The sequence below is a fragment of the Podarcis cretensis genome (assembly GCF_951804945.1).
Source record: "Podarcis cretensis genome assembly, chromosome: 12".
In the NCBI taxonomy this organism is placed as follows: domain Eukaryota; kingdom Metazoa; phylum Chordata; class Lepidosauria; order Squamata; family Lacertidae; genus Podarcis; species Podarcis cretensis.
Genome location: NC_137181.1, coordinates 27150745 through 27177934, shown reverse-complemented (window position 1 = coordinate 27177934; position 27190 = coordinate 27150745). Strand labels below are relative to the sequence as shown.

General features: G+C 37.9%; 1 protein-coding gene across 5 annotated transcripts in view; it reads right to left on the bottom strand.

Moving 5' to 3' along the window:
- Positions 1–27190, bottom strand: part of CDK14 (cyclin dependent kinase 14) — a 233697-nt gene that overhangs the window by 132038 nt on the left and 74469 nt on the right. For 4 of the 5 annotated variants that reach the window (XM_079948352.1, XM_079948351.1, XM_079948354.1 and 1 more), the window contains 4 exons: positions 23664–23909; positions 16225–16319; positions 13774–13853; positions 5191–5285 (listed from right to left, as the gene is read on the bottom strand). In XM_079948352.1, coding sequence (XP_079804478.1) covers positions 5191–5285; positions 13774–13853; positions 16225–16319; positions 23664–23909 — 516 coding nt within the window. Of the gene's footprint in view, positions 1–5190; positions 5286–13773; positions 13854–16224; positions 16320–19780; positions 19949–23663; positions 23910–27190 lie in introns of those variants that run through there. The other variant, XM_079948355.1, reaches the window with a different exon arrangement.

Here is a 27190-nt window from a genome sequence, read left to right as displayed (position 1 = left end):
TCTCTTATCTGAATCTTTGCCATTATATGGACAATAAGAGAATGGCATTCTCATCCATCAAATAATGACACTGATAAATGAATGAACATTGAGCCATCTGTTTGCATTATGATACTTCTACCCAGATCCTTTTAACTATATATAGCCGAAATATCACATAAAACATTTGCACATAGAATTGCAGCAGCATCCAGTGTGGGGCAAGTCCATCTTGCTATGTTGCCTGTTAGCTTCAGTCCCACTAGAATAGGGTATTAAATCAAGTGACAGAGCCATTAAGGGCATGTCTGACTTTGTGCTGACCAAAATGCCTAAACTATTCCATGCAGAAAAGTGACACCAAAGTTTGCCATCCCATTCCTTCCATATCCCCTACTTCATATATTTCTATGATTCCATGCAGAGGTTGGATGGCCATCTGTTATGGATGCTTTACTTGAGATTTCTGCATTGCAGGAGGTTGAACTAGATGACCCTCTACAATTCTATGATTCTTATACATATATAGTACAACTATGCCACAACTGGTGCGAAAATTACTCTTTGTATAAATGCACTGGCTCATATTGCTGAAAGTCCCTGGGTTGATTCCAAAACTAACACACTATAAGTTGTGCTAACTCCATCCTCAGATTGTCCTATAGTAACACTGCACATAGAACTAGTCTACTTATTTCATTTAGAATGAGACTCCTGTTTCTCTTTCAGGTCCTTCCTCTTTTGATCCTATGAAAAATGCTTGCCTCCTGGTAACAGCTTTTTAACAAACTAGTTTTTCAAGCTGAAAGTGCCAGATCGCTTCTTCATTCTTATCATCTAAAATGGGAGGGTGGGGAATTCCATATTTATCATCTTACTTTGATGCCTTTCTACCTCGCCCGTGGGTCAATGTTGAAGCTCAAAATATCACTACATCATCCCTGGTTACATTGCCTTATGCTACCAATTTTGAAAAACTTGTTAAATCTTTTTACAAGGTATACTTCTGAGGTATTAAAAAGGTGATATAAAAAAACTCATTTCTGTACTGTCCCCTCTAAGCCCACTTCCTTATTTTTCTCAATTGTCCCACTTACATATTAGCCAGTTCTGTTGCAATGGACAGCCCTAGGCCTAATCCCTGAAGGCGTACCTAGGTTTCCTTGAACCCTTGGAAAGGAGATGTATCAGCACCTCCAAAGCCAGGAGACACCAGAAACTTGCTTTTTGTTGCCTTTCGCACTCTGCCAGTGACTTCCACCACAGCCACCTCATCCTCTTTCTCCTCTGTCAATCCGTCTGCCTGCCTGCCTTCTTCCCTCCCTCTGCTCGCTGCTTTCCCTTCTGCCTCCTTCCTCCCATTCCTTCCTTTTTCCTCTTGCAACTTTTACCCACTCTCTCAGTCTTTCTTCCCTCAGAGCCCAGCTGGTGGGTGGAGAACTCACACTTCTAATAGTACCGCTGGCAGACTGGGGAGAGGCCCCTGCAGGCTGCTGTCATGGCCCATGCCAGCAACTGGATTCGTCTGCTGAGGAACCCAGAGGAGCTGGCGTGCCTCAACCACCACTGTGTGGAGGAGTGGTCTGGGGCATGTGCAGACAGGCTAATAGCCACTCAGTGTCAGAGTGGAGAGGCGTGATTTTTGCACACACCCACACCCCTGGGTCAACCTTTCCAACTGGGTATGTGCCTGACTCCTGCCAGTAATATTTCTGATGGAAGGCAAGTAATTTCTAGAGAGAACTAATTCTGTAAGGGCTACAATATAATGGGGTAGTAAATTTATTTTCTTGCAAATCTAAAACTTGCTCTACATTGCTCGCTCTGTATATCTGAAGGAACGTTTCCACACCAAATGTTCAGCCCAGACACTGAGATCCAGCTCTGAGATCATTCTCATTAGTCACGCCCGCCCTGTGGAACGCCCTTCCATTAGATGTCAAGGAAATAAACAACTATCTGACTTTTAGAAGACATCTGAAGACAGCCCTATATAGGGAAGTTTTTAATATTTGATGTTTTACTTTGGTTTTATAATTTGTTGGAAGCCGCCCATAGTGGCTGTGGCAACCCAGTCAGATGAGTGGCATATAAACAATAAAATTATCCTCATCAGTGCAGCAACATCCAAAGTCACTAACAGATAATTTGAGCTGATTATTTCAAATTTTCATGTTTATTATTAAATCCATGAAATCTCTAATATAGGATTTCAACTGGACCACAAATGGAGCCAAAAAGAATCTTCCATTCTTAGAAAGTGGTTCTAAAGTTGAATTACATACTGAAACTACAGATCTCCTGTGCAGCAGGTATTAAGAAGTATATAGAATGGTGCAGTATAGGGGGCCCTTGTTCTACAGAGAATCGTGTTCTCTCTGAATTAAATAACCTAAGGCAAAACCTTCTTCCAACAGAAATCTAATTTCTCATTGTATATCGTGAACAGGATTCTTATCATGTGAACTGTAATATTTGTATCCTTATCACCACTTTTTCATAATCCAAAATGCCAGCACGATGGCCTCAACTTTGTCTGCCAGTTTAGTAGCAATTGTATTCTTTGCCAAATTATCTAAGGAATGCCTCTCCAAATGATTCAAAGCAACACACTGTTTTTGTGTGTCTTCTAAGACCTAATCTTAAGACACAACTGTTTGAAACAGGATGGGTTGAAAGATAAATCTGGTTTTAGTTGTTGGTATAGTACAATGAAAGAGGAGATGGTACCACAAAATACTGAACTTCTATATATCTAGTTAAGTAACCCATCTTCGTAACTTGTATATACAAGTATTTACAGTGGTTAATCCATGAGAACTTTAAAATGTTTAAACATTCATACTTTCATTTGACAGGTGTATTTTTTCTAAACTTGCTTTTGGAATGCTTCATGGTGTTAACATATTGTTTTATGAAGAGTTTAAGTCATATTCAGATTTGTAATTATATATATTTCTAAATTGTAGCTTTCCATGATAAAGGACCAGAGTGGTCCAAAATGCTTTGTACAATAAATAATTTCCTTTATTTCTACTCCATCCTTTTTATTGTTTTCCTAGTATTTGTGGCCTTTCTTACAAGGCTAGTTTACAAAAACTATAATCTGTCTTGCCCAGGTCCAACAGCAAACTGTGATTTGTCATAAAATCAGAAGTCAGTGGCAGCACAAGAGAATGGGTAACATGTAAACCCAAAAGTAACTCATAATGCCAACATACAAACTAGCCCATTGTCTTCAGTGAGATTTAAGTAGATCCTCTTTGTTCAGGATCCTGGCTAAAATATTTTAAGTACTATAATTCAAAAGAGTTTTACAGAGGATGGGGAGATATAGTCAGGGTTTTTTGTTTGTTTCCTCACATAAGTTATATCAGCATGTGGGAAAATTTTACATTTCTTTTTTATTTGTCACTACAGTTTTCCAGCTAAAGGATAGTTCAGAGAGGCCAAAAATCAGGGAAGAGAAATCAGTAAGGGAGAAAAAGGCATCAGTTTTCCCTGGTATAGCTCAGCTTGTCTCCCTTTGATTACAGGCAGAAAGGCCATATGCAAAGAGATGTTGTAGCTACGAACATGTCTTTGCTACAGAAAATGCTTTTTTGAATGCTCCTGTCTCAGAGAAATGTTGCCTCTTCATCCTTCTGCCTACCCAGGGCTTCCAGTGTGTGTACTTTTCTAGAGAAAATGAATGCTCACTGTTCTACCAGCAAAACATGAGCAAAGGATGGAAGCCAGCAAGAGGCATTTGCATTTGCATTGCACCAATGGATAATTCTGCAATCATTATTACTTTTTGGCTGTCCAAAAGATATACAGTGACATAAGGCAAGACATTTTATTCATTTAAAAGTTATGCAAAATGTGTTTACTGTTACATAAGATTAAAAGCTATGACTTGTCATTGGTTACTCAGTTTGAAATTAAATAACAGTAAAATTCCCATTTATTTATACATTAGACAAAAGCATTTAGCTATGTCAATGTCTCCAGTGTCATTCTTGCAACTGTTCTGCACCAGTTGTTTTACAGAGAAATAACCGTATTATTAAAATGTATCATTTATATGTAAATAGGCAAGGTAAATGGACTTTTCATAACATACTATCTAAAAACCAACCCTATTTGAGATTCATTTGCTTCTTATAATATCCTGAACTCAATCTGTAGAAATTTGGGGTTAATTGTGACTGTACATTCTACAATACACCAGTTAAATGCTGAAGTGGTTCTACACAAATACCATATGTTTGTCTTAGGAAAACGCAGAATGATTAATTAGGAGTTCAGATCCAAGACTTCACAAAGCAATTTTCCACACAAAATTAGATCATTACATTGTGCAAATTGAAGTTTTAATTAATAGCTGAAATGCAAGTTAGAGAGTATATGCTATGAAGTATAAATTACATTCCTCAGACTTTTTCTGACACTGCTTATTAAAATACAAGCTGCCAGGTGAAACAAAAGTCACTTGGGGAGAATTTAATCCTGTATACTGCTTCCCTTCCATCCCCTTTTAAGTCTTACAATAGCCATGAGCCCAATAAGCTCAAATAAAAATGGTCTATAATCATTTGGCAAGCTATCACTTATCAAAAATTACTGAAGAATCAATAACATTACAATAATGTCTGCTATTGTCAATACTTCTGTAACAGTATACTTAAAATATTTACATCCTGCCTTTTGGCTTCTCATGGGCCCTAACACAATTCATAACATACACTGAAGCGATATTCATGTATACAATGTTTGCAGACAATCAAAAGCAATAGCTAGTATCATTTTCAAGACAAGCCTGGCAAATCTGCAACTTGATGATCTGATAAAGTTAGTAAGTCTGAACTTTGTTATTTAAAGTCATATGCAACTACTCATTTTATGCGCCTATTTTATAGTTTTGTTTTTCATCTTTGAATTTTTGTCCGTTATACTATTTGTGTCTGTTTTATCCAATTGAACTGAAAATTAGATCTTAAAAAGGTCTGGTCCACATCCTAGCTGACCAAACTTAATGATGGACTGGGAGCAAGATTTAGACAGGCTCACAGGTTTCCAGACTCAACGCACTAGATTACATTCTAGTCTCTCTCAATGGGCAGCAAGGGACTATTATTTAAATAATCTGAGTATTTTTTAACTAAATGGCACCCATTTTGCTTTTTGAGGCCCTGGTTTAGATCACAGTACATAAAAATGTTAACTTACCACAAACTCAAATACCAGTGTCAATGTTTCCTTTGTGTGAATAATATCATGAAGCAGCACAATATTAGAATGTTTTAGGCCCTTCAAAAGAGAAGCTGAAAGAAAAAAGGCATAATTAAAGGAAAATATAGTTAACCAATAAAGTCACCCAAAAATGATTTCAATACTAGTAATATTTTGTAGGTGCTCTGAATGACGCATAATCTGTCTCCACATACAACCTACAGTATACTTATTTCACCTGAACCCACACAGAATTATAGAGTTGCATTTCACCTTCCCCCCTACCCCATGAGTAAAGTATAAAAAAGGGAAAATGTTGTTCTTTCTAGCTTTTTTCTCCTGTGTGAATAAATTTTTCAAATAAATTAATGTGTATTATTAGAACAAGTTTAACATGTTAATGTAATATTATCTGCCCTGCATACCATCAGTTGATTCAGTTTGCTATATTAACCCTTAAGAATGCAAGTACTTTATTCAGTGTTTTAACACTGGATTATCCAAATCAGTCACTTCACATAAAAATTATATTAAGTCTATGGAAAAGTAACAGAAAAACCTTTTCCTATTAAACCTGTAAAAGGTTTTGCACATATTTTATTTTTCTCTGTAATCTATATTTAATACTCACACTGTAATGCATATTTAATGTGCACATTTAATATTCCTAAAATATAGTATATTTAACCAATGTGACATGACAAGCCATGTGTCACTACAGAAGCCGAAATGCCAGTGGTAACTTGTCAACTCACACATACATCAGAAAACGAACAACATCCCTCATAATATAAATGTATATCCAAAGACAATAATGTACAGTCATATCCAAGTAATACTTTTCTGGTTTTTGTTCTTTTATATACTTTGTCCCCTAGCTCAAGATAGGGCCATCCTTTAAGTCAAAATTTCTAGAGCGATGTTTACATTACAAGATAGAATCAACAGCTATATAAAGGGGAAGGGGAAGGGGGGAAATGCTTTTGCTGCTTTCATATGCCAGTCAGTGCAGCAGATACTGAGCTAGCTGGACCAGTGGTCTAAGGCAGCTTCCTATGTTCCTATATATTATTTCCAGAAGGTCTCATACTGAGGGATGGATTAATAATATAGTTTGACATGAGAGGTGTGTGTGTGTGTGTGTGTTTATGAAACACACACACATCAGCACAATCAGATGTCTTCATCTGCCTCTGATACAACAAAACATGTCTCTCCCTTATCAATCTCTACAGCCACAGCAGGCTTCACTCCCAAAGGCACAGTCTTCCATTGTCTGCTGATACAGACGGATGCCAACCATACATATACATACACGCACACACACACACACACACACACACACACACACCACTTCTAATGATGTACAATAAAATCAATCCAGTAAATGTTCAATAGAAAGCAGGCAACAGGCTTAACATAACTGCATGCTTTCCTATTTATGAGTTTTCTATTCTTCACTGTTAAAGTATCACCTCAGGCCCTTACCTCTTCTTGGTGATCGTTATTTTCTCTCTATAACCTCAAACAGGTCATTAAAACTTAAACATACTGAGCACATCACACTCTGATGCCTGTCTACTGGCTTTCTTTCCCCTGATCTTTTATTATCTATCCTCATCACTTTAGGTATCTATATTAGTTACTGGAAGCCCTCCACCATATAAACTCAGTGCTAGCCACACACAAAAGATTACAACTATAAAAAGAACCCAACATCAATACAAATGCAAATGAAGCATTTATATAGTGCTTCAAATTATTCTAAGCATATTATTGGGTAATCTGTATTCCATATAGTCAAGCAAGTCAGTATTATTATATCCACATTGTGGTTGGGGATGGGGTGAACTCAGACTCCTTTTTCTTTGAGTATTTCTAACCATGGAATCTCACCCAGTAGCTCCTTAAGCTTTTTGAAATCAACCTTCTTCAAGTCTAGAGCGCATGTCTGACTACACTCAGCTTCCCCTTACCTCTTGTATAGCAAACCCCAAGAGAACAGGATCACTTTCTCCTATGGTTACCAGTACTTCCACTTCACTCTTCTGGAGTGACTGTCAGAGTTGGGGGTGGCTGGAACTACTTTGCAGTGATTCTGGTTTTACTTGGATTATTGTTTCCAGAGGGTGATGCTTGGGGTGTGCACTTCAGCCCCATGGAGACTTCAATGCTGTGTTCCTCAGGGTTTGATTTAATCCTCTATGCTGCTTAATATCTACATGAAGCTCCTGAGTGGGGTCAGAGTTTTGGAGTATGTTGTCAGGAATATGCTGACGACCCACTGCTCTACTTCTTAACTTCACTGCATCAAAAACAACAACAAGCCAATGGTATTCTGGTTCAGAAACCAAGTGAAAAACTTCAGCACAAATCATTCAAGAGGCAAACCCATTAGGTTTTGAAGCTATAAATGAGCTGATTTAGCAAGAGTTTTCTGTCAGAGGTAGCTGCTGCAGCTGACAGGTAGAAGTAGATATTTTCCATCACATAAAAAACAAGAGTGAAATAAACTGGAAAGCACAAGCAGTACAGAAACCAACTTAATAGGCACAGCTACGCTATGTAAAATACAATATTACTGGATAAATTATTTTTAACAAAGTTTAAAAACAGCACAAACACGTATACCCCATTAGCAAACTTGTTATGTAATGCTAATCTGACATGGCGTTTTTGTTCTTGCAGCAAATGTAAAGATAAACAGATGGCTTCATTTTAATTCAATTCCCAAAGAGTTTTGAGCAAGCATTCTAGCATATGATGCAAGAATCTAACATTGGGATGAATGCCCTTATTGTTTGTCTAGAATCTAGATGCATGTTTCTATAGGACGATAAGTCGTTGTTTATTTCAATATTGTACAATTTCAGCTATTAGATGTTAGGATAGCTAGAGGAAACAGAGGAATAAAGAAGTTACAGCAAAGGGCAAGAAGTCAATTTATCCATACTAAACATCACTCTAAGTGGGAGGTTCACATGTTCTCCCTTGCTCCCCACCCCCACCAACACATGTTGCAGTTACAATTGTCAATAATAGCCAAGTCAATATTCACTTGCAAAAGTAATGAAACTATGGAAAGATAGTCTGGCAAAAATCCAAATTTTCCCCTCTACCCCAGCTGTCCTTTTAGAGAAAAGCATTTCCCACTTTTGCACTGCACATCTTATCATCAAATCAAAGCTCATACAACTTCAAAAGCTTATCTTCTTCATCTTAATGAATGCAGTTTGACAGTAAGGTCACAGCACATTACACACAGAACTGTAACAAGAATTAGGAGCTTAGTTAGAGGAAACAAATTAGTCTTGCATCAAGTTTGGATTACCCAGGTTCATGCAATCATTCCAAAGACAGTATTACACTAACATATTGGGTGGTATTCAACCAAGCAGACCCACTAAAATTAATGGAACTAATTTATTCTTCTTAATTTCAATTGAGTAAAACTACTCTGAGTAAAACTACGCTGAATACCAATTTTCTCTGTGCTTCTGAAGGAATCGTTATCGCTCAATAAGGATTATGCTATTATATCTAAGTCTATATTCTGGAGGTTACCTACATTTTAGCAACATTGAATGCCAAATAACATGTGAAGTGTAGAAGGCAAAAGGGCTGAATATGCCAAAAGCAAGCCAAAGGCAATTCCTGAGCAATGTTTGTTTTGCATCCCTTCCAGTACTACAACATTATTATCATTAACCATATTATTATTTGAGGGGGGTTGCCATTCAATTTGGCTGCAGTTATGGGATATATGGGAACGGGACCATTCCATCAGTTCTACTGAAAGACTCCTTAGAGCTCCTCCAGTTCCTGAATATTTTCTATTCCAAATGGTTATTATAAGAAGTACAGTATTTTACTTCAAAAACTGGCAACTAAGTTTTCTATTGTCCTCTTCCTTCCCATCCTTTTTTCCCTTTTGTGTCATGACTTAGATTGTGAGTCTGTGGACAGAGGCTGTCTTGTTGTAAATGATTATATATACATCACTTTCGTGAGCCCTTTTGTTGAAGAGTGGGATAAAAATGCTCTATATAAGCGGATAATAAACACCATTAATGTGTGTTTAAAGCAACTACACAACTCAAAATCCATGAAGAAAAAGATAAGTAATTTTTAGTTCTGCCAAAGGCTTTGATAAATAAAATACATGCCTAAGAAAAGAGGACACTAAAGAAAACAAACTTGGAGAATACACAGAAGACAAAATCCGAAGTTTGAAAAATGAACCAGAAAGCAACCATTTTTTTCTAGGCAATGTTTGTGATTTTTTAAAATACTAAACAACAAAGTTCTCACACTATGGGTAAGACTCTTAGCACATGTCCTGGCTCACATCCTTGGACAAAAGACTCAGAATCTCCTTTCAAGAAATCCTGCAAGTTTTTTTTTACTAATTCACCATGCAATCTCTGCATCAGCTCAAAACACATGTGACACGTTCAAAATGCAAAATCTAGGATACATGGATTGGCTTAAGCAAAGACATTGTCTGAATATGTGATGTGCCCCTTCTGATTGAGTTTGCAAGCAAGTGCTCCTACAGCAGGGGCTGGGTCTGTTCACACTTGCAGTGACAAGTCCTTGGAGATGGGACTGGAGTCCAATCTTCTGACACCTCCACCTCTGATCTGGTCACCTACGTGGATTGGCTACCATAGGAACCTCACTCCCTGGATACTTAGTGAGGTGGCAACAGGTACAACTGGTTCTAACTGCCTTACTGAGGTAGAGCCCTCATCCAGATCACTTTTTGAACTTTCTTAACCACTGGCCACCTCAAGGTGGCTACATTTTAATGTGTTTTTAATAATAATAATAATAATGTGTTCATCTAGAATAAATTGCACCAATCATGGGCATGAACAATACATCTGAATAAAAAGGTTAAAACTATAGATGTTTGGATCTAGTTATATAGTGGTGCAAAATTTTAATGGGAAAACAAACAAGGCAGTAATTCCAAGCCTAACTATGAAGCCATGCAAAAGCAACACCCACCAGTTTTATGTTTGAGCAAAGGGAAACTGAAAATAGCTAAGTTATATTTAATTTTATGCAACTCCATCTTATTTTAAGCTGTGACTGCCTTTTGAAACAAATAATTGCTATTAAGTAACAGATACAATTTCAACAAACTATTTTCATCTGCATCCCCATCATTTATCCTCATTGTGACTGACATTTGTGTCGCATTGGTGACAGAATATATCTATTGAACACTGTTATAGTATCCCAGGAAATGTGTTTAGATTTTTAGCATGTTAATATGTAAGAACCTCTTTGACTGGTGATTAATTATATATGTTCTTAGAAAGGATATTTTGGAAATTTCCAGGTTATGCTTGGTGTGTTTTCTACCCAGAGTTTATACAATGTGGAATTTAGTTTTGAATTATCTAAGGCTGAGAAAGAAACATTTTTACAAGAACATAGATAATTATCATGTACTGCATTTTTTCATTCTGCATTTTGTCTCTGGAGAGATAACGGCAAATAGGTTGGGAAAAGAATCCTGAAAGTATGAGGAAGCTGATTAAAAATTTGATGAAAAAGAAAAAGATAATTTTAGTATCCCTACTCTTCCAGGAGATTTGTATCATCATGCTAATGATGGCACTGAAATTCTGAGTGGGCAATTGTTCATTAAGTTTTTCTTATTCTCCACTCAAAGCTTCAGCTTACAAGTGCTGTTGGGTTTTTTTGTCAGACAACATGAAAAGTTTATTGAACTATAGCTATTTAGCCTGCAGCAACTTTTTGCTGTCTGAACTTTGGCGAGAAAGAGTCAGAAAGCTTGTAAAACAAGTGTGGGAAACAAATACTGATACTTAGCTTTTAGTATACAAAAGCCCTAAAGAGGCTGAACTTCTAGGGTTGTAAAACAAAATATATCTACTGAAGCCATTTAAGGCTACATTTTTATATACATTTTTATAAGTGGATATATTTTATATCCACTTACTTGGGAGTATGTCCACATGAACTCAAAGCAATTTACAGCCCATCCTATACAAGACTATTCACAAGTATGTGTGTGTTTTGCTTTTTTTTTAAGGGGGGGTGCAAATTAGAATTCTAACATAAAAAAAATGCTGGTCAGAATTAAGATCGCGTTCAGCTGAAATTGAGCTGAAAAAAATCTTTGGGTTAATCTTTGGGTCAAAAAAGAATACTAAATCAATGTTGACATCCTGAACATTATGTCTGTCCTGGAAGCCACCAAGCAGTAAGACCTTTTTAATGTATCTTAATTTACAGACACATGCTTACTGGTGGAGCACCCTACTATTCAAAAAACGACTACTACTTCTATTGCCTGTTGTCTTTGTCCATGGAGTTTTCTTGGCAGGGATACTGGAGTGGCTTGCCAGTTCCTGCTCCAGGTGGATCACGTTTGGTCAAAATTCTCCACTATGACCTGTCCAACTTGGGTGGCCCTGCACGGCATAGCTCATAGCTTCTCTGAGTTATTCAAGCCCCTTCACCACGGCAAGTCAGTGATCCATGTGTTGGATTATGGCGAAAGCTAGAGAGTTCCAGAAAGACATCTACTTCTGCTTCATTGACTATGCAAAAGCCTTTGACTGTGTCGACCACAGCAAACTATGGCAAGTTCTTAAAGAAATAGGAGTTCCTGATCACCTTATCTGTCTCCTGAGAAATCTCTATGTGGGACAAGAAGCTACAGTTAGAACTGGATATGGAACAACTGATTGGTTCAAAATTGGGAAAGGAGTACGGCAAGGCTGTATATTGTCTCCCTGCTTATTTAACTTATATGCAGAATTCATCATGCGAAAGGCTGGGCTGGATGAATCCCAAGATCACCGGAAGAAATATCAACAACCTCAGATATGCAGATGACACAACCTTGATGGCAGAAAGTGAGGAGGAATTAAAGAACCTTTTAATGAGCATAAAAGAGGAGAGTGCAAAATATGGTCTGAAGCTCAACATCAAAAAAACAAAGATCATGGCCACTGGTCCCATCACCTGGCAAACAGAAGAGGAAGAAATGGAGGCAGTGAGAGATTTTACTTTTTTAGGCTCTATGATCACTGCAGATGGTGACAGCAGTCACGAAATTAAAATACGCCCGCTTCTTGGGAGAAAGGTGATGGCAAACCTAGACAGCATCTTAAAAAGCAGAGACATCACCATGCCAACAAAGGTCCGTATAGTTAAAGCCATGGTTTTCCCAGTAGTGATGTATGGAAGTGAGAGCTGGACCATAAAGAAGGCTGATTGCCAAAGAATGGATGCTTTTGGATTATGGTGCTGGAGGAGACTCTTGAGAGTCCCATGGACTGCAAGAAGATCAAACGCATCCATTCTTAAGGAAATTAGCCCTGAGTGATCACTGGAAGGACAGATCATGAAGCTGAGGCTCCAATACTTTGGCCACCTCATGAGAAGAGAAGACTCTCTGGAAAAGACCCTGATGTTGGGAAAGATGGAGGGCACAAGGAGAAGGGGACGATAGAGGACAGTGTTCTCGAAGCTACGAACATGAGTTTGACCAAACTGCGGGAGGCAGTGGAAAACAGGAGTGCCTGGCGTGCTCTGGTCCATGGGGTCACGAAGAGTCGGACACGACTGAACAACTAAACAACAACAACACTTCTATTAAGCTATCAAACTGACTATGCAAATCAGACTGAAAATTGAGCCCTAGAAGGAATGTTGCTGATTCAGAACACAACACATAAATCTATTTTTAAGGTACAATATTTGCTTATTGTGCCAAAATGTTCAGCAGCAGAACCAAAGCCTGCCGGATTGGGTGCACAACCCTCATGCATCCAATGAATGTAGAAAGTAGGCTTCAGCTCTACACAGGGGATAGATGGTAGAGCTTGAAGCCTGCTGATTCAGGCATACATGGTACTTTCAGTGTCAAAGTCAGGACTTCAAAGTGCTCCAAAAAGGTTCCCCACCCCTACCCCTAAAGCAACATTTGAGCTAAATTCCCTCAAGCGTTCCTGTTCTAGAAGGACTTACTTCCCAAGCACAGGGATGTATCTTATAGACATGGTTAGAGACACATGTCCTGAACATGTATGGTAAAACCCTCTAAACACAAATTTTAATCTTCTAACTAGCAATACACACTACTTCAGAGGTTGCTTCTTGAAACTTGCACTTCTATATATTTTCCAGTACTTTTGTGTGACTTAACATATGAGCTATTAATGGACTGCAGCCAAGTGAAATTTATTCTCAGTTAGGGTGCTACTTCACAGCAAGCAATTCTCTTAACCAACAATGTGAACTCCCACTGGCATTTCTGCACCTCCGCAAATGCATACATACTGTCATGTACACCTGATACCAGTTCTTATATAAGCTAGCAATGAAGAAGCACAGATTTGTTTTATTTCATGTCAACTCCCACACAACAGGGTGCTTTTGGTTTTTAAGTAGCAATCCTCCTCCTACAAGAAACATAACCATATAATTTGAGAAACCCAAGGTTTTCCAGCAACAAGAAGCTGAAAAGATGTATGTTGCAATTACAAAGGAGGAAGAGAAAACCAAGAGCAGTAAATAAAGAAACAAGTGTACCTTCCCTGATGGCTGTAAAGGGAGTGCCTTCCTCCTCTTGAAGTCTAATCACCTTTAGCGCCACCAACTTTCCATTTACCCTGGAGTAATGCAAACAAAACATTACACAAACAAAATTAGGTTTAGCACATTTCAATAATAGGTTTTTCTATGTACAGAACATCCTATTTCTCTGGTCCACCTTCTGCCACCCATAAAAGCAAAATACTAGCAGCTTTGAAATATTCAACTTATCAAATCTTTATCTCAGGTATTTATCCCAAATTATAGCATTCAATAAAATGCTTTACACAGTTAGAGTAATGAACTAATGAATTTCATTCGCCCCACATTCTGAGCTTTCATTTTTTAAATTGTAGGTCTATCTAGTCCTCATAAAAAGAAATTTATGAAGCAAAATTTGCAGGTGCCCTTATAAGCAGTTTTTTTTATTTTTGGGTGAAATGTGCTGACATGCTTGCTCCCTAGTTGTCAATGTTTCTGTGAGTTGTGATTGATAAGTTCTAAATAATTTTGGGTTACTTCACAACACTGAGTATCTCTGCTATATGATTCACCTCCCCATAGCTTTTTGGATAGAACAATTTTGCTGTAATTTGAGAGAGGCTTCAAGATTCAACTGATCATGGATAACTTGAGGACTGACCTTTGTTATTATTTATATGACCGATCATTACGAATTAAGAACTGACCTAATAATTTTGTTAAGATTTTTAAAATACCTTTGGGGGGTGTGGGGTGAATAGTTATTCAATCAGGTTTTCAGATAGTTGAAAACAAACTGATTCAGTTAAAAGCAATATTGGTATGATTTTGCTTTTCCAGCTGTTTCTACTGATGCAATTCTAAATCCCCTCATGCTTTGTGAAACGTGCAGATGTGGCGATCACAGTATTTCCTTACAGCCAATAAAGGATAATTTGAGATGCTGAAAATGAACTACACAGCCTATTAAAATCTGCTAGTACATTTATTTGGAATGTAATCTGATCAGTATTTCCCAATAGTTTTTTCCATGTTTTTGGATGTTCTTAATTTTTTTAAAAAATGTTTTAGATTTCTTTATTTTCAATTGCTTTGTTTTGTTGCCTTGATTGCCACCCTCGGCTCCTTCGGGAGGGTGGGATAGAAGTTTAATAAGCAGACACCATCCAGACTGGTTTACTTGATGCGTACCTCTTGAGCATTTGATTATTAAATAGCCATTGTTTGTAGGGCCACTATAGTGGAAAGAACCTGAGAAGAATAACAGTTCTTATAATCTTTTGGACTAATTAATATAATCAAGACAAAAGATGTGTATAGTTGAAATGTTACATCGCCCACCCTGATTACTACAGTATTTTCCTCTTATGTCTATTCTTGTCTTCTTACTTCTATCCAGAACTCTGATACAAAAAGCTTTCATCACCCTATTAATTCAGACCAGACAATGCTTTTCCCAAAGCTTCCTATCAAATGAAACACATATTCTTTATCCTTAACTTCCATGGCCTTCCTCCTCTGTTCCCCCACAACCAGTCTCTGTCCCCATATATTCTTGTCTAGGACCTTCACTTCTCCAGCTCCACCAGCTTCAGCTGAGGAAAGGCTTACACTGACTTGCAACCTTTTATTTAAAAAGGAAAGAACCATGCTGTTTCTTTATTGACTTCAGGCTGACAAGAGAAGCCATATGTAAAAAACATGCTGGAGCTGTGCTTCCTCCCTTTATGTTTTATGGGTCTGAAAGGCTTTGGAAAGGCATGTTGCAATTTAGCATGTGGTCTGATTTCAAGCAAGCAGATGAGAACACCCACCAAGTAAGACTGAGGCATGCCCTACGTGCCGATAGTTGGACATGTGCAGACACATTTTTTTACAAAGTTTTCCTTCTTTTTGGGTGAGTGGGCAAACAGCTGCATGAAATGGGCCCACATATGTATATACATGACATACATGGGCAGATGCACACCTACCACCTCACTATGATAAAGTAACATTAACATAAAACTTTTCTAATAATTGGCTTTTCTCTTGAAAATTTACTTTGTGTATAACCTCTTAGTTATGAAAAATAATGGGCTGCAGCCAGAAACCAATACTACAACACAACTGGAACTGAAAGTGTTATATAAATGGTTCAAAAAAACTAAAAGCATTTTCTTCCAAAACATAACTGTAGGTCACAGGCCTGCCAATATTGCTCTTTTGGCATTACTGCACTTAGTAATATCCTACACTTAGCACAACAATAATGGGAAATGGGAAGAGGCTTGTATCGAATACTCTTCTTCATTCTCTCTACATACTAAAAACACTAGATTTAAAGTTCAATCTAAAAAACAATTCAAAATGGTTACTTACTACTCCTACCTCACAATATATTTTATTTTAAAATAGTGGAATTGTTTATGAAGCAGCTGGTCTGCATCACAAGTATGTAAATGTACATGATAAAAATGTACTTACTTGCTTTTCCCTTTATATACTGTGGCATATGAGCCTTCTCCCAGTTTTTCCAGTTTTTCATAAGAGTCTGCTTTTCCAAACTTGGGACTTGTTGGCTAAGTAAGAAAAGAAACGGAGAGATAAAATTTTCAGCACTCACACACTACCATTAACTGTGTTGAGCCAACCCTATGAAGAACAACTGTTATTACCAAAACTAATGAGATTATACTTTGGATATATAATGCCTGACATTGTCAGGTACCAAGGGCAATGTCTAACGATATCCATTTAAATATCACTCAGCGCTCCAGATGGTCACTGCCTATTTCAACAGTATTCCTATATCAGTGGAGTTGTCAGAAAGACTTAGCCCATGCAGAAGAATGAAATTTGGATTTGTTGCAGAATTTCTGTAAAGATGAGATTAAAGAACAGCTGTACCAAGATGTCCAATTGAGCATGCTTTATTCACTAGACAGCATAACCAAAGTAATTTTTTTATTATTAATTGAACTTCTAAACCACTGTTCATCTGGGTGTGTCCCAGTTTACAATTATAAAATACAAATAAATTAACCATTTCAAACAGTAAAACCAAAATGTGAAAAAAGGGAAACAAACAGAAGCACATCAGCAGACACAATAATCCCTGTACTCCAGGCCCTGAGTAGTCTAATCAGCTCCTCCAAAGGTCTTGATGACAGATGTGTTTTTATCTGGCACCAGAAGCCCAACAAAATAAGAAACCAACCACTCCACCAGGGGAAGGGAATACCACAATCAGGCACCACTACAGAAACCCATCCCTGTTGATAGATCACTGTCTAGGGCCCACTCCGCTGACCTCTATGTCTGGGTTAGCTGGTACAGGGACAAGCACTCCATCGGATAGTTGGGTCACAAGCCATTTAGCAATGTATATGTAAATGCTATAAACTTGCTCAGTAGGCAGCAAATCCAAATTTCATACTGTATGAACTAACACTTTCCAATATCTCCAGAGATACTGTTAAAATCAGCATTGATCATCTGGAGTGCTCATATTTAGATGGAACTTATCATTGTCCTTGGCATATAACAATGAAGTCCTTCGTTCTCAAGGCAACCAGAACATTGCGAAAAGCTTTGATACATTAACGGGATGGGGAATCAAAGCCAAGTTTTTGAGCATGAATTGATTTCTAAACATTTATTTCAAATGTTTCTTGACAAGTTGGGGAAGGGAACCTATGGTCCAAGCCACTCAACTTTGCCCTAGGCCGTATTTCCTTCCTAAGGTTTAGCAGCCCTGCTCTGCACTCTCCTGAAGTGCTTTTGAAGGACTGCAATGTGTTCTTCTACTGCAATAATACATTTTGCTTCCCAGGCTAGAAAGATGTGGGCATAAAAACCAGGGTCAAATCTAGGTTTCTGTGGGCGCTTGGGCATTGGTTGCCGGTGAACTCCTAGTTTGCTTGCTTTCATCTTCAAACCATACTTCTCCGTCTTGGCCTCACCCTTTTAAAGTAAAACATAATCTTAACCAATATAGCAACTCCTGGTTGTCAAAGAAAAACATCATGAAACACTGGACTTTTGATATGATTGTCTTTTCCTCTTAATTGACTAGATGAATACACCACCCCATGCATCTAAAATTAGCCTTTGGGTCTCCCTACTATCCCTCTCACTTTACATGTCCTTTCGAGGAGATAAAAACATAACATTTTTGTACATTTTACATTATTTTCTGTCCTGGGATACATTTCAAATAATCCTGGATTAGCACTGTATATGAAATAGGTATTCTGGTTTACAAATAACTCTGGCCAATTGCTAAGCACGCTGGCTTGTTCAACTAAATATTTATTATTTGTCTATCACTGAAATTACTCATATTAGACTAGTTCTAAGAAATACAGTGACTGTTAGCAACAGCTACAGAATACTGGAAAAGTACTCAATATTTTTCTTTAAGGTCCTGTTCCACATGCCAATTAGCTACTGAACACTGTGAGTCTCAATGCTGGATTTGAGAACCAGTGGCAACCCTGTGAACAGGGCACAGGGTTGCCTGGTAGTCACTATGTCATTTGTGGCTAATGACATTTAGCCCTTTAGTTTTAATAACAGAAATGTTTGTTACAGCATGATCATCTCATCTTGTACTCATAATCCAGGATTTAAATATGAACCAAAGATAACAAGGTTCCTCAATGGTTACTCCCTAGATTAATTTGAGTTAACCTGTAAATTAAAAATTGCTACTTTCAACTAGCTAAAAGTTCTAAAAAGAGAATAACTAGCTAAAAGTTAAGCTGATTCATGAGTAATGCATGAAGCATGTTGAATTTGCCCAACAGCATTATTTTTTCCCCAAATGCAGTGAGTGGGTTTCTTTTCCATTAAGACACAGAATCACTAGGGGCAGGAGATGCTTTTGAGGACTAGGCTGCCTGTACCAGAAGGACACAGTACATTTTTTTTAAGGATCAATTTTCACTGGCAGATCAACTCTAAAAAGAGCACTTTTATAGTATGCAAAGGGGTATTTTAGCAAACATTTCTTAAAACACACATTTATTTCAACAAATACCACTATGTATGTATTTTGCTTTGCAATGATGACGAATCTCAGGAATCGTAGCACTACTCCAAAATGTCCAGAATTCTGAAATAATCTTTATCACGAAATTCCACTGACATAAATCAGAGGTTTATATACATTTGAAAATTAAGTCTGCTTTATTTGCTCAAATATTTTATGGGAGCTAACAATTTAGTAGCAGAAATGGCTCCCACTCCTGTTCTGCTTTTTTCTCTACTATTGGCTGCCCTGAAACACCAGCTTGAATCTCATGGAACCTCATGGTATCTCATAAAAACAAACATCACTACCTTTCTCATAAACAAGTATTAGAGTTTGAAAATAACAATGTTGTTCCAGAGCGCTAGAAAACGACCGTGAAAGGAAAATTCTGTGAAAGCCAGATTTTAATTTTCAACCAAATACTTTGCTTGTAATTTTTCGCTAGTATACGTCAAAAAGTTGACAGCTGAAAATGTTAACCAGTTAGTCAAAAGTTTCTCAAACTTTTTAAACTGTTAACTGATTAATTAACTACTTAATTCCCATGACCATTTGTATATGTTTGACCATTTGTATATATTATTTATCAAGCAATCCCTGTTTTGATCTTCACATTATTCAATACAGCAAATAATAATAATAATAATAATCCCTGATGCAACTTTTTCAGACAGGTACATATATATAAATAGGAAAACAGGCCTAAGGACCTGTGGAATTCACTATTCAGCACCCAATATACTTAGCCCTTCTACAAAGCACTGTATACTGTTATGAAGAACCCAGAAGGAGACACATGCAAGATTTGATCAACTCTCATTTTTTAAAGGTGGCTGTAGAGGGTGCAAAAATTATTACCCCCCCCCCCAATATCTCAATCCATGCTTGTAGGATATGCAAGGCTTCTGAATGAGTGGTTGTAATTTGAATTAAAGGACGAAAGAACAGCAGTTACTTCAAATGACCAGGAAAAGGCTGGGTCTTATTTATGTATTATAGACTTACGCTGATTTCTTTACTGCATTCCTCAGGTTTTCCAACAGAGGGTTCAGACACCTCGCTGAAAATGGCATCTGGTCCCTCTGCTACAGAACTCAAGATGGTGGATGATTCCCCTGCCCTTGAATCACATACCTCTTCTGAAACAGAAGGGCTGAGGGGGAGCTTCATGTCCTGAGAATTCATGAGGGGTGTTTCCCATTACAAAGGAGACAACACTTGTGTGTAAACTCCCCTCCCCCCCCCCCCCCCCGCACCTATGCACTTTACCTCAGAAACAGCCTCTGGGGTATTTTTAACCTTTTCAAAGAACAGATTAGAACACCTTAAGAGGGTAAAATAACACCACCTCAGGAAGCCTTTTTAAAAACAATGAATTAAAAAAACAAACAAACCCCAAACCCCACATGTGCCTTGCGTCAGCTTAAATGCACATTTAATTTTATTTACGTATCATTAAAAACATTTAGAAATGTTTTTAAATGGCTTACTTCACTGTGTAAAGTTCACGAAGGACAACTGTAAAGATATGGGCCTCCGCTCCTATTTATTTTGTCAACAAAGGCAACATTTAAGTGCCCGTGCATCTCTACAACTAACACTATTATTTATTTTCTACTCTAAAATTAGAGCACATAATAAGCCTTTTAAAGAAGTGCCCATCTCTTTACCTTTCACTTCAGAAAATAACTTAACAGCCAGGGAGATCATAAAATGAGCGGGTTGGAGGTAGGAAAAGCTTGTTTGTTTAGCAGTAAGATATTTTAAAAACAGTTCCAAATTTGAAAGAGGGAAGAGCCATGCATGCAGAGGCTGTTCTCTATCACAGGCAAGAATCTGACTGAAAATATTGGAAAACTAATAAAAATTTATTTGACAAAACAATCTGACTGAAAACGTTGCATCCCTCCGCCTTCTGACATGGATATATTTCAGCAGCCTCCAAAGTTCAAGGGGAGGGCATTCCTGCTTAGATTCCAAAAATGGAACCATTAATTTCTCTTCAATTAATCTTTTGTCTACATCTTAAGTATTTTCCATACAGCCTTATGAGAAATTAGTCAGTTTCCCCAGTGGTTGAAGAAACCTAGTTTCCTGCAAAATTCTCAGATAAATGTCAGTGTCCAAAGTTAGAGACACAACTGTTAAATAAAGGTAAAGGTAAAGGTAAAGGTACCCCTGCCCGTACGGGCCAGTCTTGACAGACTCTGGGGTTGTGCGCCCATCTCACTTAAGAGGCCAAGGGCCAGCGCTGTCCGGAGACACTTCCGGGTCACGTGGCCAGCGTGACATCGCTGCTCTGGCAAGCCAGAGCCGCACACGGAAACGCCGTTTACCTTCCCGCTGGTAAGCGGTCCCTATTTATCTACTTGCACCCGGAGGTGCTTTCGAACTGCTAGGTTGGCAGGCGCTGGGACCGAGCAGCGGGAGCGCACCCCGCCGCAGGGATTCAAACCGCCAACCTTTCGATCGGCAAGTCCTAGGCGCTGAGGCTTTAACCCACAGCGCCACCTGCATCCCTCAGCTGTTAAATACAAATACATAAAGTTTTCCAACTAAGAAGGCTGTAACAAGTAACACAAAATAATTACAAACTACTATTTGTTTTAATTGCAAATAAAAATATGAGCCTTGTTAACGGGTTTTCTGGTCCTGCACAGAGGCCCTTACATCAAAGTCCCACCTTTAAAGCCTAAATATTTACTTTTAGTCTGTCCAATCACACACACACACACATAAAATAATTAGATATGCTTAAACTATTACGACTAGTAAAACCAACACAATAACCCCCCACATCTGAAAACTGTCAAAGACTTTTTGAGTGAATGACTGACATGTCCAGGAGTTGGGGAGTATCCGTTCTGGATGGGGTTGGACTCCCTGTGAAGAAATCCTTAGGCCCAGATAACTTCTGGATAATTTGCTGAAGCTTTCTCTTCCCATTAGTAATATTTTTTTCTCTCATTAACTAATGGCGAATGGTAAAAAAAATGCAGAAATTTTTTTTGTCACAGCACTAAAAAAGAGCATTGGAACTTTGGTAGATTGGATTGGCATCTCTATAGCTAGTGCAACATACAGATCATTTCTTGGTTACATACATGACTAGCGGGTGGGGAGCCTAGACCTACAGAGACATTGCCAACTTCCCTTCCCACATATTAATTCAGAATACAATTTCCTGGTACTACATTGTTAGTCAAACTAATTAAAATCCACCCTCAATCATTCAACAGGAATTTAAAAAATAAGACTATCACATCACTTTGGGCGTACAAAAAGTCAGTAAAATTCCATCAGTTTTACTTTGTGTAAATGCAGTTGCCACTTATGGGTTTTACCCTCTCCTAGTTTGGAAAAGCAATGCTTTGTTGTGAAAAAAAAATACTTCTACCGGTTATATTTGTACATGCTCTTAGATTCATATTCATTTTTCATAAAGTAACAGGATTCTAATGTTATGCTTAAAATATCTAGTTCTGAAATTGTGTCTAGGGATATGACATGTCCACAGGATATTAAATCTCAATATAAAATTATCCATGGAGCAATAAACACGCTCACAGTGCCTCTGTAGAAGAATTTCAGTATCAATACTGAAGATCTTGTGTCCTCAAGAGAACTAATTTCACAGCAATAAAAAGAAAATCTGAAAATAAAGGACAAATAAATTCAACCTTTTGTGTTCTATTCATGCAAGCCTTTTTTTTACAGCTGGTCAACTGAAGAGTTAAGTACATGGGATCACCTGTTTGGCTTTGACTGTGTGCAAAATACAAACTATCTTGCATATCACAGTAACATTGTGATGTCTGGAATAAACACTAAGGACATTTGTAAATTGATGTCTTTTCTAGACAGAAAGGCTATTTAGGCAAGAGAGTGAAGGCACCTTTATCCAATGTGGCTCAGAAACAACTCTCTGAAAAGTCTCTAGTGATACTAGTCAACCTTAAACACTTTTTTCTTTCAGCAAGAAAATGAAAATATTCTATTATTAACTGACTAGTAACCTGTAAGTAAATAGATACCATTTTCATTTTTCTGGAATTTGTATTCTTTACCTCAAAGGTCACATTACTAGAGATTTATGCAATAGTGGGAAATAAAATGTCATTTTCATACACAATAATTTGGCAGGACACCTCAGGGACAACTGCTGGCACACCAGTCATAAGCAAGGATGACATTTCATTTATCACTACTTTAAAAAGATAATACACCACATGGGGAAAGCATAACATGTTCTGAGAGCTTTGTCTACTTCGTGATTTCACAAAGTATTGTGATTTGAGAAATGTTTGCTGGGTCATAATGCACTGTTTGACAAAGGTTCAGCGTTGCCAATCCAGTGTTCCCCAAACAAAATTTCCAGCTTCTGATAAGAATAGTAAGTTTTTAATTTTAATTTTGTTCTGAAATATTTCTGATGAAAAGGTAGCATACAGTTTTAAAATAAACTAGCCCGCCACACTCCAAAATTTGAACTGTGGTATATACAGTAATTAATAAAAAATCTCTATTAATCTTCTAAACTAACAAGAAACACCCCAAACTAGATGTTTCCTAGTATTAACAAACAATCTACTTTTTATGTTAGACGGATAGAATTCACAACCGTTTCAGAGGATGGTAAAACAAGGATAACAACCTTCTGAGAACACAGCTCATTCAATGGAAGACAATATAATGATACTGAACCAATCTGGATCATGTTTATCTAAGACTAAAATTGCACATAATGAAAGCAGAGAGATATGGCTCTTTTAAAAATACACACAATCTCAGCATACCGCTTTAAGTGACATGGCTATTAAAAGCACCAAAACATTTGGAACTTGGATGGAGAATTTAGTTGAGATAAATATGGCATGTCTGGACTTACAGAGCTAGGACTGGAATGTCGTCTGATTTTAGGAGATTCTTTCCCAGTGGATGAAGTCTTGAAGTTAATGCAGGCATTGTTCTCTGAATGGACCCTCTTCACTTGATTATTTGGCTTTTCAAATGGATCAAAAGTGCTCTGTGTCCTTTGAACTCTGACTTTTTTGTCTTCTGGAATTGTGTCCAAGGGCTTGATCACAGAATCCATTCCTTGGCAATTCCGTGTAGACATCTTTGTGACACATATCTAACGGAGGAAAGGAAAATATGTATTAAATAACTTGATAAGGTACCATTGCTCAGGACCAAACAAAGCATTACCAGAGGATGGGGGTAGACTGTGTTTCCAGCTCTAGTTGTACTACTAACATAGGACATGAGATGCATATGGTACAAAAAAAGCAGCAGGCAGATGGGTCATGGTTAACCATCTCCAACCCTCCAATTCTCCCATATAAATTATTACAGTGGTACCTCAGGTTAAGTACTTACCGTATTTTTTGCTCTATAAGACTCACTTTTTCCCTCCTAAAAAGTAAGGGGAAATGTGTGTGCGTCTTATGGAGCGAATGCAGGCTGCGCAGCTATCCCAGAAGCCAGAACAGCAAGAGGGATTGCTGCTTTCACTGCACAGCGATCCCTCTTGCTGTTCTGGCTTCTGAGATTCAGAATATTTGTTTTCTTGTTTTCCTCCTCCAAAAACTAGGTGTGTCTTGTGGTCTGGTGCGTCTTATAGAGCGAAAAATACAGTAATTCATTGCGGAGGTCCGTACTTAACCTGAAACTGTTCTTAACCTGAAGCACAGCTTTAGCTAATGGGGCCTTCTGCTGCCGCCGCGCCGCCGGAGCACGATTTCTGTTCTCATCCTGAAGCAAAGTTCTTAACCTGAAGCACTATTTCTGGGTTATTGGAGTCTGTAACCTGAAGCGTATGTAACCTGAGGTACCACTGTAAAAGGTTTCCAGCTACGCTCTAATAATAGAAGAGAACCCAGTTAAGGTACAAACTGAAGAATTATGCTGGCAAGAATGAGTGGGCATAGGAGAAATTAAGCATCCTCCCTCTTACCTGCAAATCCTTCCTGAACACTCTTCCCACCTTTAATAATGTTTCACCAAGTAACATTTACTTTGACTCCTTAGTGTTTTATAATTAAATAATAATAAGTATTCAAGTGCCATTTATTCTGAAACATTGAATATACTTATTAATTGTGAAAAGGCACAAATTACACTGTTGTATTTAAATAAAAATAAACAGCAGAAGAATATAAATAAATTAATAATAATAATTAAAGGGGAAAGTACAGATTTGGAAGTCTTGATAAAAGCCTTATGTCAGGGAACTGCCATCGGAGCCAGAGGCGGAGGGAAGGCTCCAGAGGGATGCCGGAGAGGGTCCCAGTAGGGAGAGAGGCAGCCCATCCGCTGGGGAAGGAAATCAGCGTAGCACCAGTGGAGGAGGGGGGCAGATGGGGGAATTGGAGAGAAGGCTCCAGGACTCCTCACCGGAGACCAGCGGGGAAGAGCACAGGTCCTCCGCTGCCCACACCCTCCCTGCGCAGAAGACTTCCGTGCAGGGAGAGTAGGAGGAGACTGGGCGTCAAAGAACTTCTTTGCTGGAAGAAGTTCAAGAAACGCCCACTGACGGATTCTGCCAGCGATTGAGACAGCCACAGATGAGTGGCTGTCCGGACAGAAAGGGTTCACCCAGGTGACTCAGCCAGGTGTGGCGACGACTTATGCACGAGCAACCCCCTAGAACCATTACACGTTATGTAATGTGCATAAATGCCAGATCACTAAGTCATACTGTCCAGTCACTGATATCTGCTGCAAAGGACTGATTTCCATTTGTTTAAAATTAGATGAGGCCAAATTAAATATATTGACTTATGTTAATTTAAGTCATCTTACTGTAGCATGCCTTACATAATTGTTTCATAGAACAATGTGTATATAGCTGAATTAGTATAAGACTTGGAAAATCCAATTGGTAAAACCATACCCTATCGCTGAACCAGTGAAGGCAACATTCAGTAGTTCAACAACGCACAGCATTTCTCAGGTCTTTACTTTTCCAGCAATCAGCATGAATTTTGCTACCTCCTTAAGTGTTATGATCCAATCCCAAGGCCATGAACTATGTAGTTTATTCACAAAATTATTATTTTCATTGGGAAGTGAGTATCTACAAAATGGTGGGCCAACACCATTTTTTGTTGTTGAAGCACAAAAGAATCTCTATCTAGCCTTGGGATAATTCACTTCAAAGCGTTGCCTTCATGTATAAGTCTAGTGGTATAAACACTTTCTAAAAGCACATTATTCCTCAAAGTGCATATCCTGATTTTATTACTTCAAATCCAATTTATTTCAGTTGTTCTCAGACAGCAAACTTTATTCAAATGTAATATGCTAGGCACAGAGTGGTTGTTCTAAACCTCTCAAGTTTCCAAATAGTACTCCACAGAAGTAGAGGAGACTCTTAGATTTGCAATTATCAGAAAGGAGAACTGATGTAATCTCCTTGTATATCTGCGTAGGAGCTCCTAAAAGGAAGATGAGGAGCCAGTTCCAAAGCACACAAGTATGCATTTTTATTCGTGCATTAAATGCAATACTTTAAAAATGGAATTGCAAAAATAATCTCCAGGTTGTTCCACATTTGTGAGATGATCTCCAAAGCCAATACATTCAAAGGAACGACCAAGTCAACAGCTATTACTTTTCAGTTGTTTGTGAATTAAGTATTTTATTAACTTATGGATTCAGAGCAATTAGCTACCTTCTAAAGCCTAAACGTCTTAAGCAAGTCCTTGAAAATGGTATTGCCATCACCTGTGGTGCTCATCGCTGGAGGAAGCCTAGGAAGTGCAGACTATTATAGATCCATAAAATGCTTCCCCAAAATAGTAAGACTATATCTCACCAAAAAGGCTTCCTTTGCAGTGTAACAAGAAACCAATGGATCTGTATACCAATGAACATTTCAAATTCAAAATAGTTTAAACAATAAGACTAGCTTATTTTTAAATACAATTCTGCAAAAAAGCAAGAGAGATAGAAAGTAGCACTAAAAGGACCTCTTTCCAGACAATGCCTCTAGTATAAAAACTGAATTCAAAGACACAATTAAATAATATGTATGGTCCAATGAACTCCAAGATGCATGTGGTAGGCCCTTACACAATTCTACAACTAGAATGGCTAGAAGATCTAATCATTAAATCTGAATGCTACAACTTCGTGGCGCATATCATCTGCATCAGTTATGATAGTTGATGCAAGAGCAGAGTCAAAAATTACTTGCCCTAGCTACCTAAATCAATTATTATATTGCACATTATTATTATATTGCTGACATTATAACCTGCCACTATGACCCAAATATCAAATCTTGATATTTGATAACAAAAACAAGATCATATATACATTATGTGAATAATATCTTCCAGCTTCACAGATGCTGTTACTCCTTTTGCATATATGCAAAATGAGATGGAGAGCTATAATGTTTATGTTGCA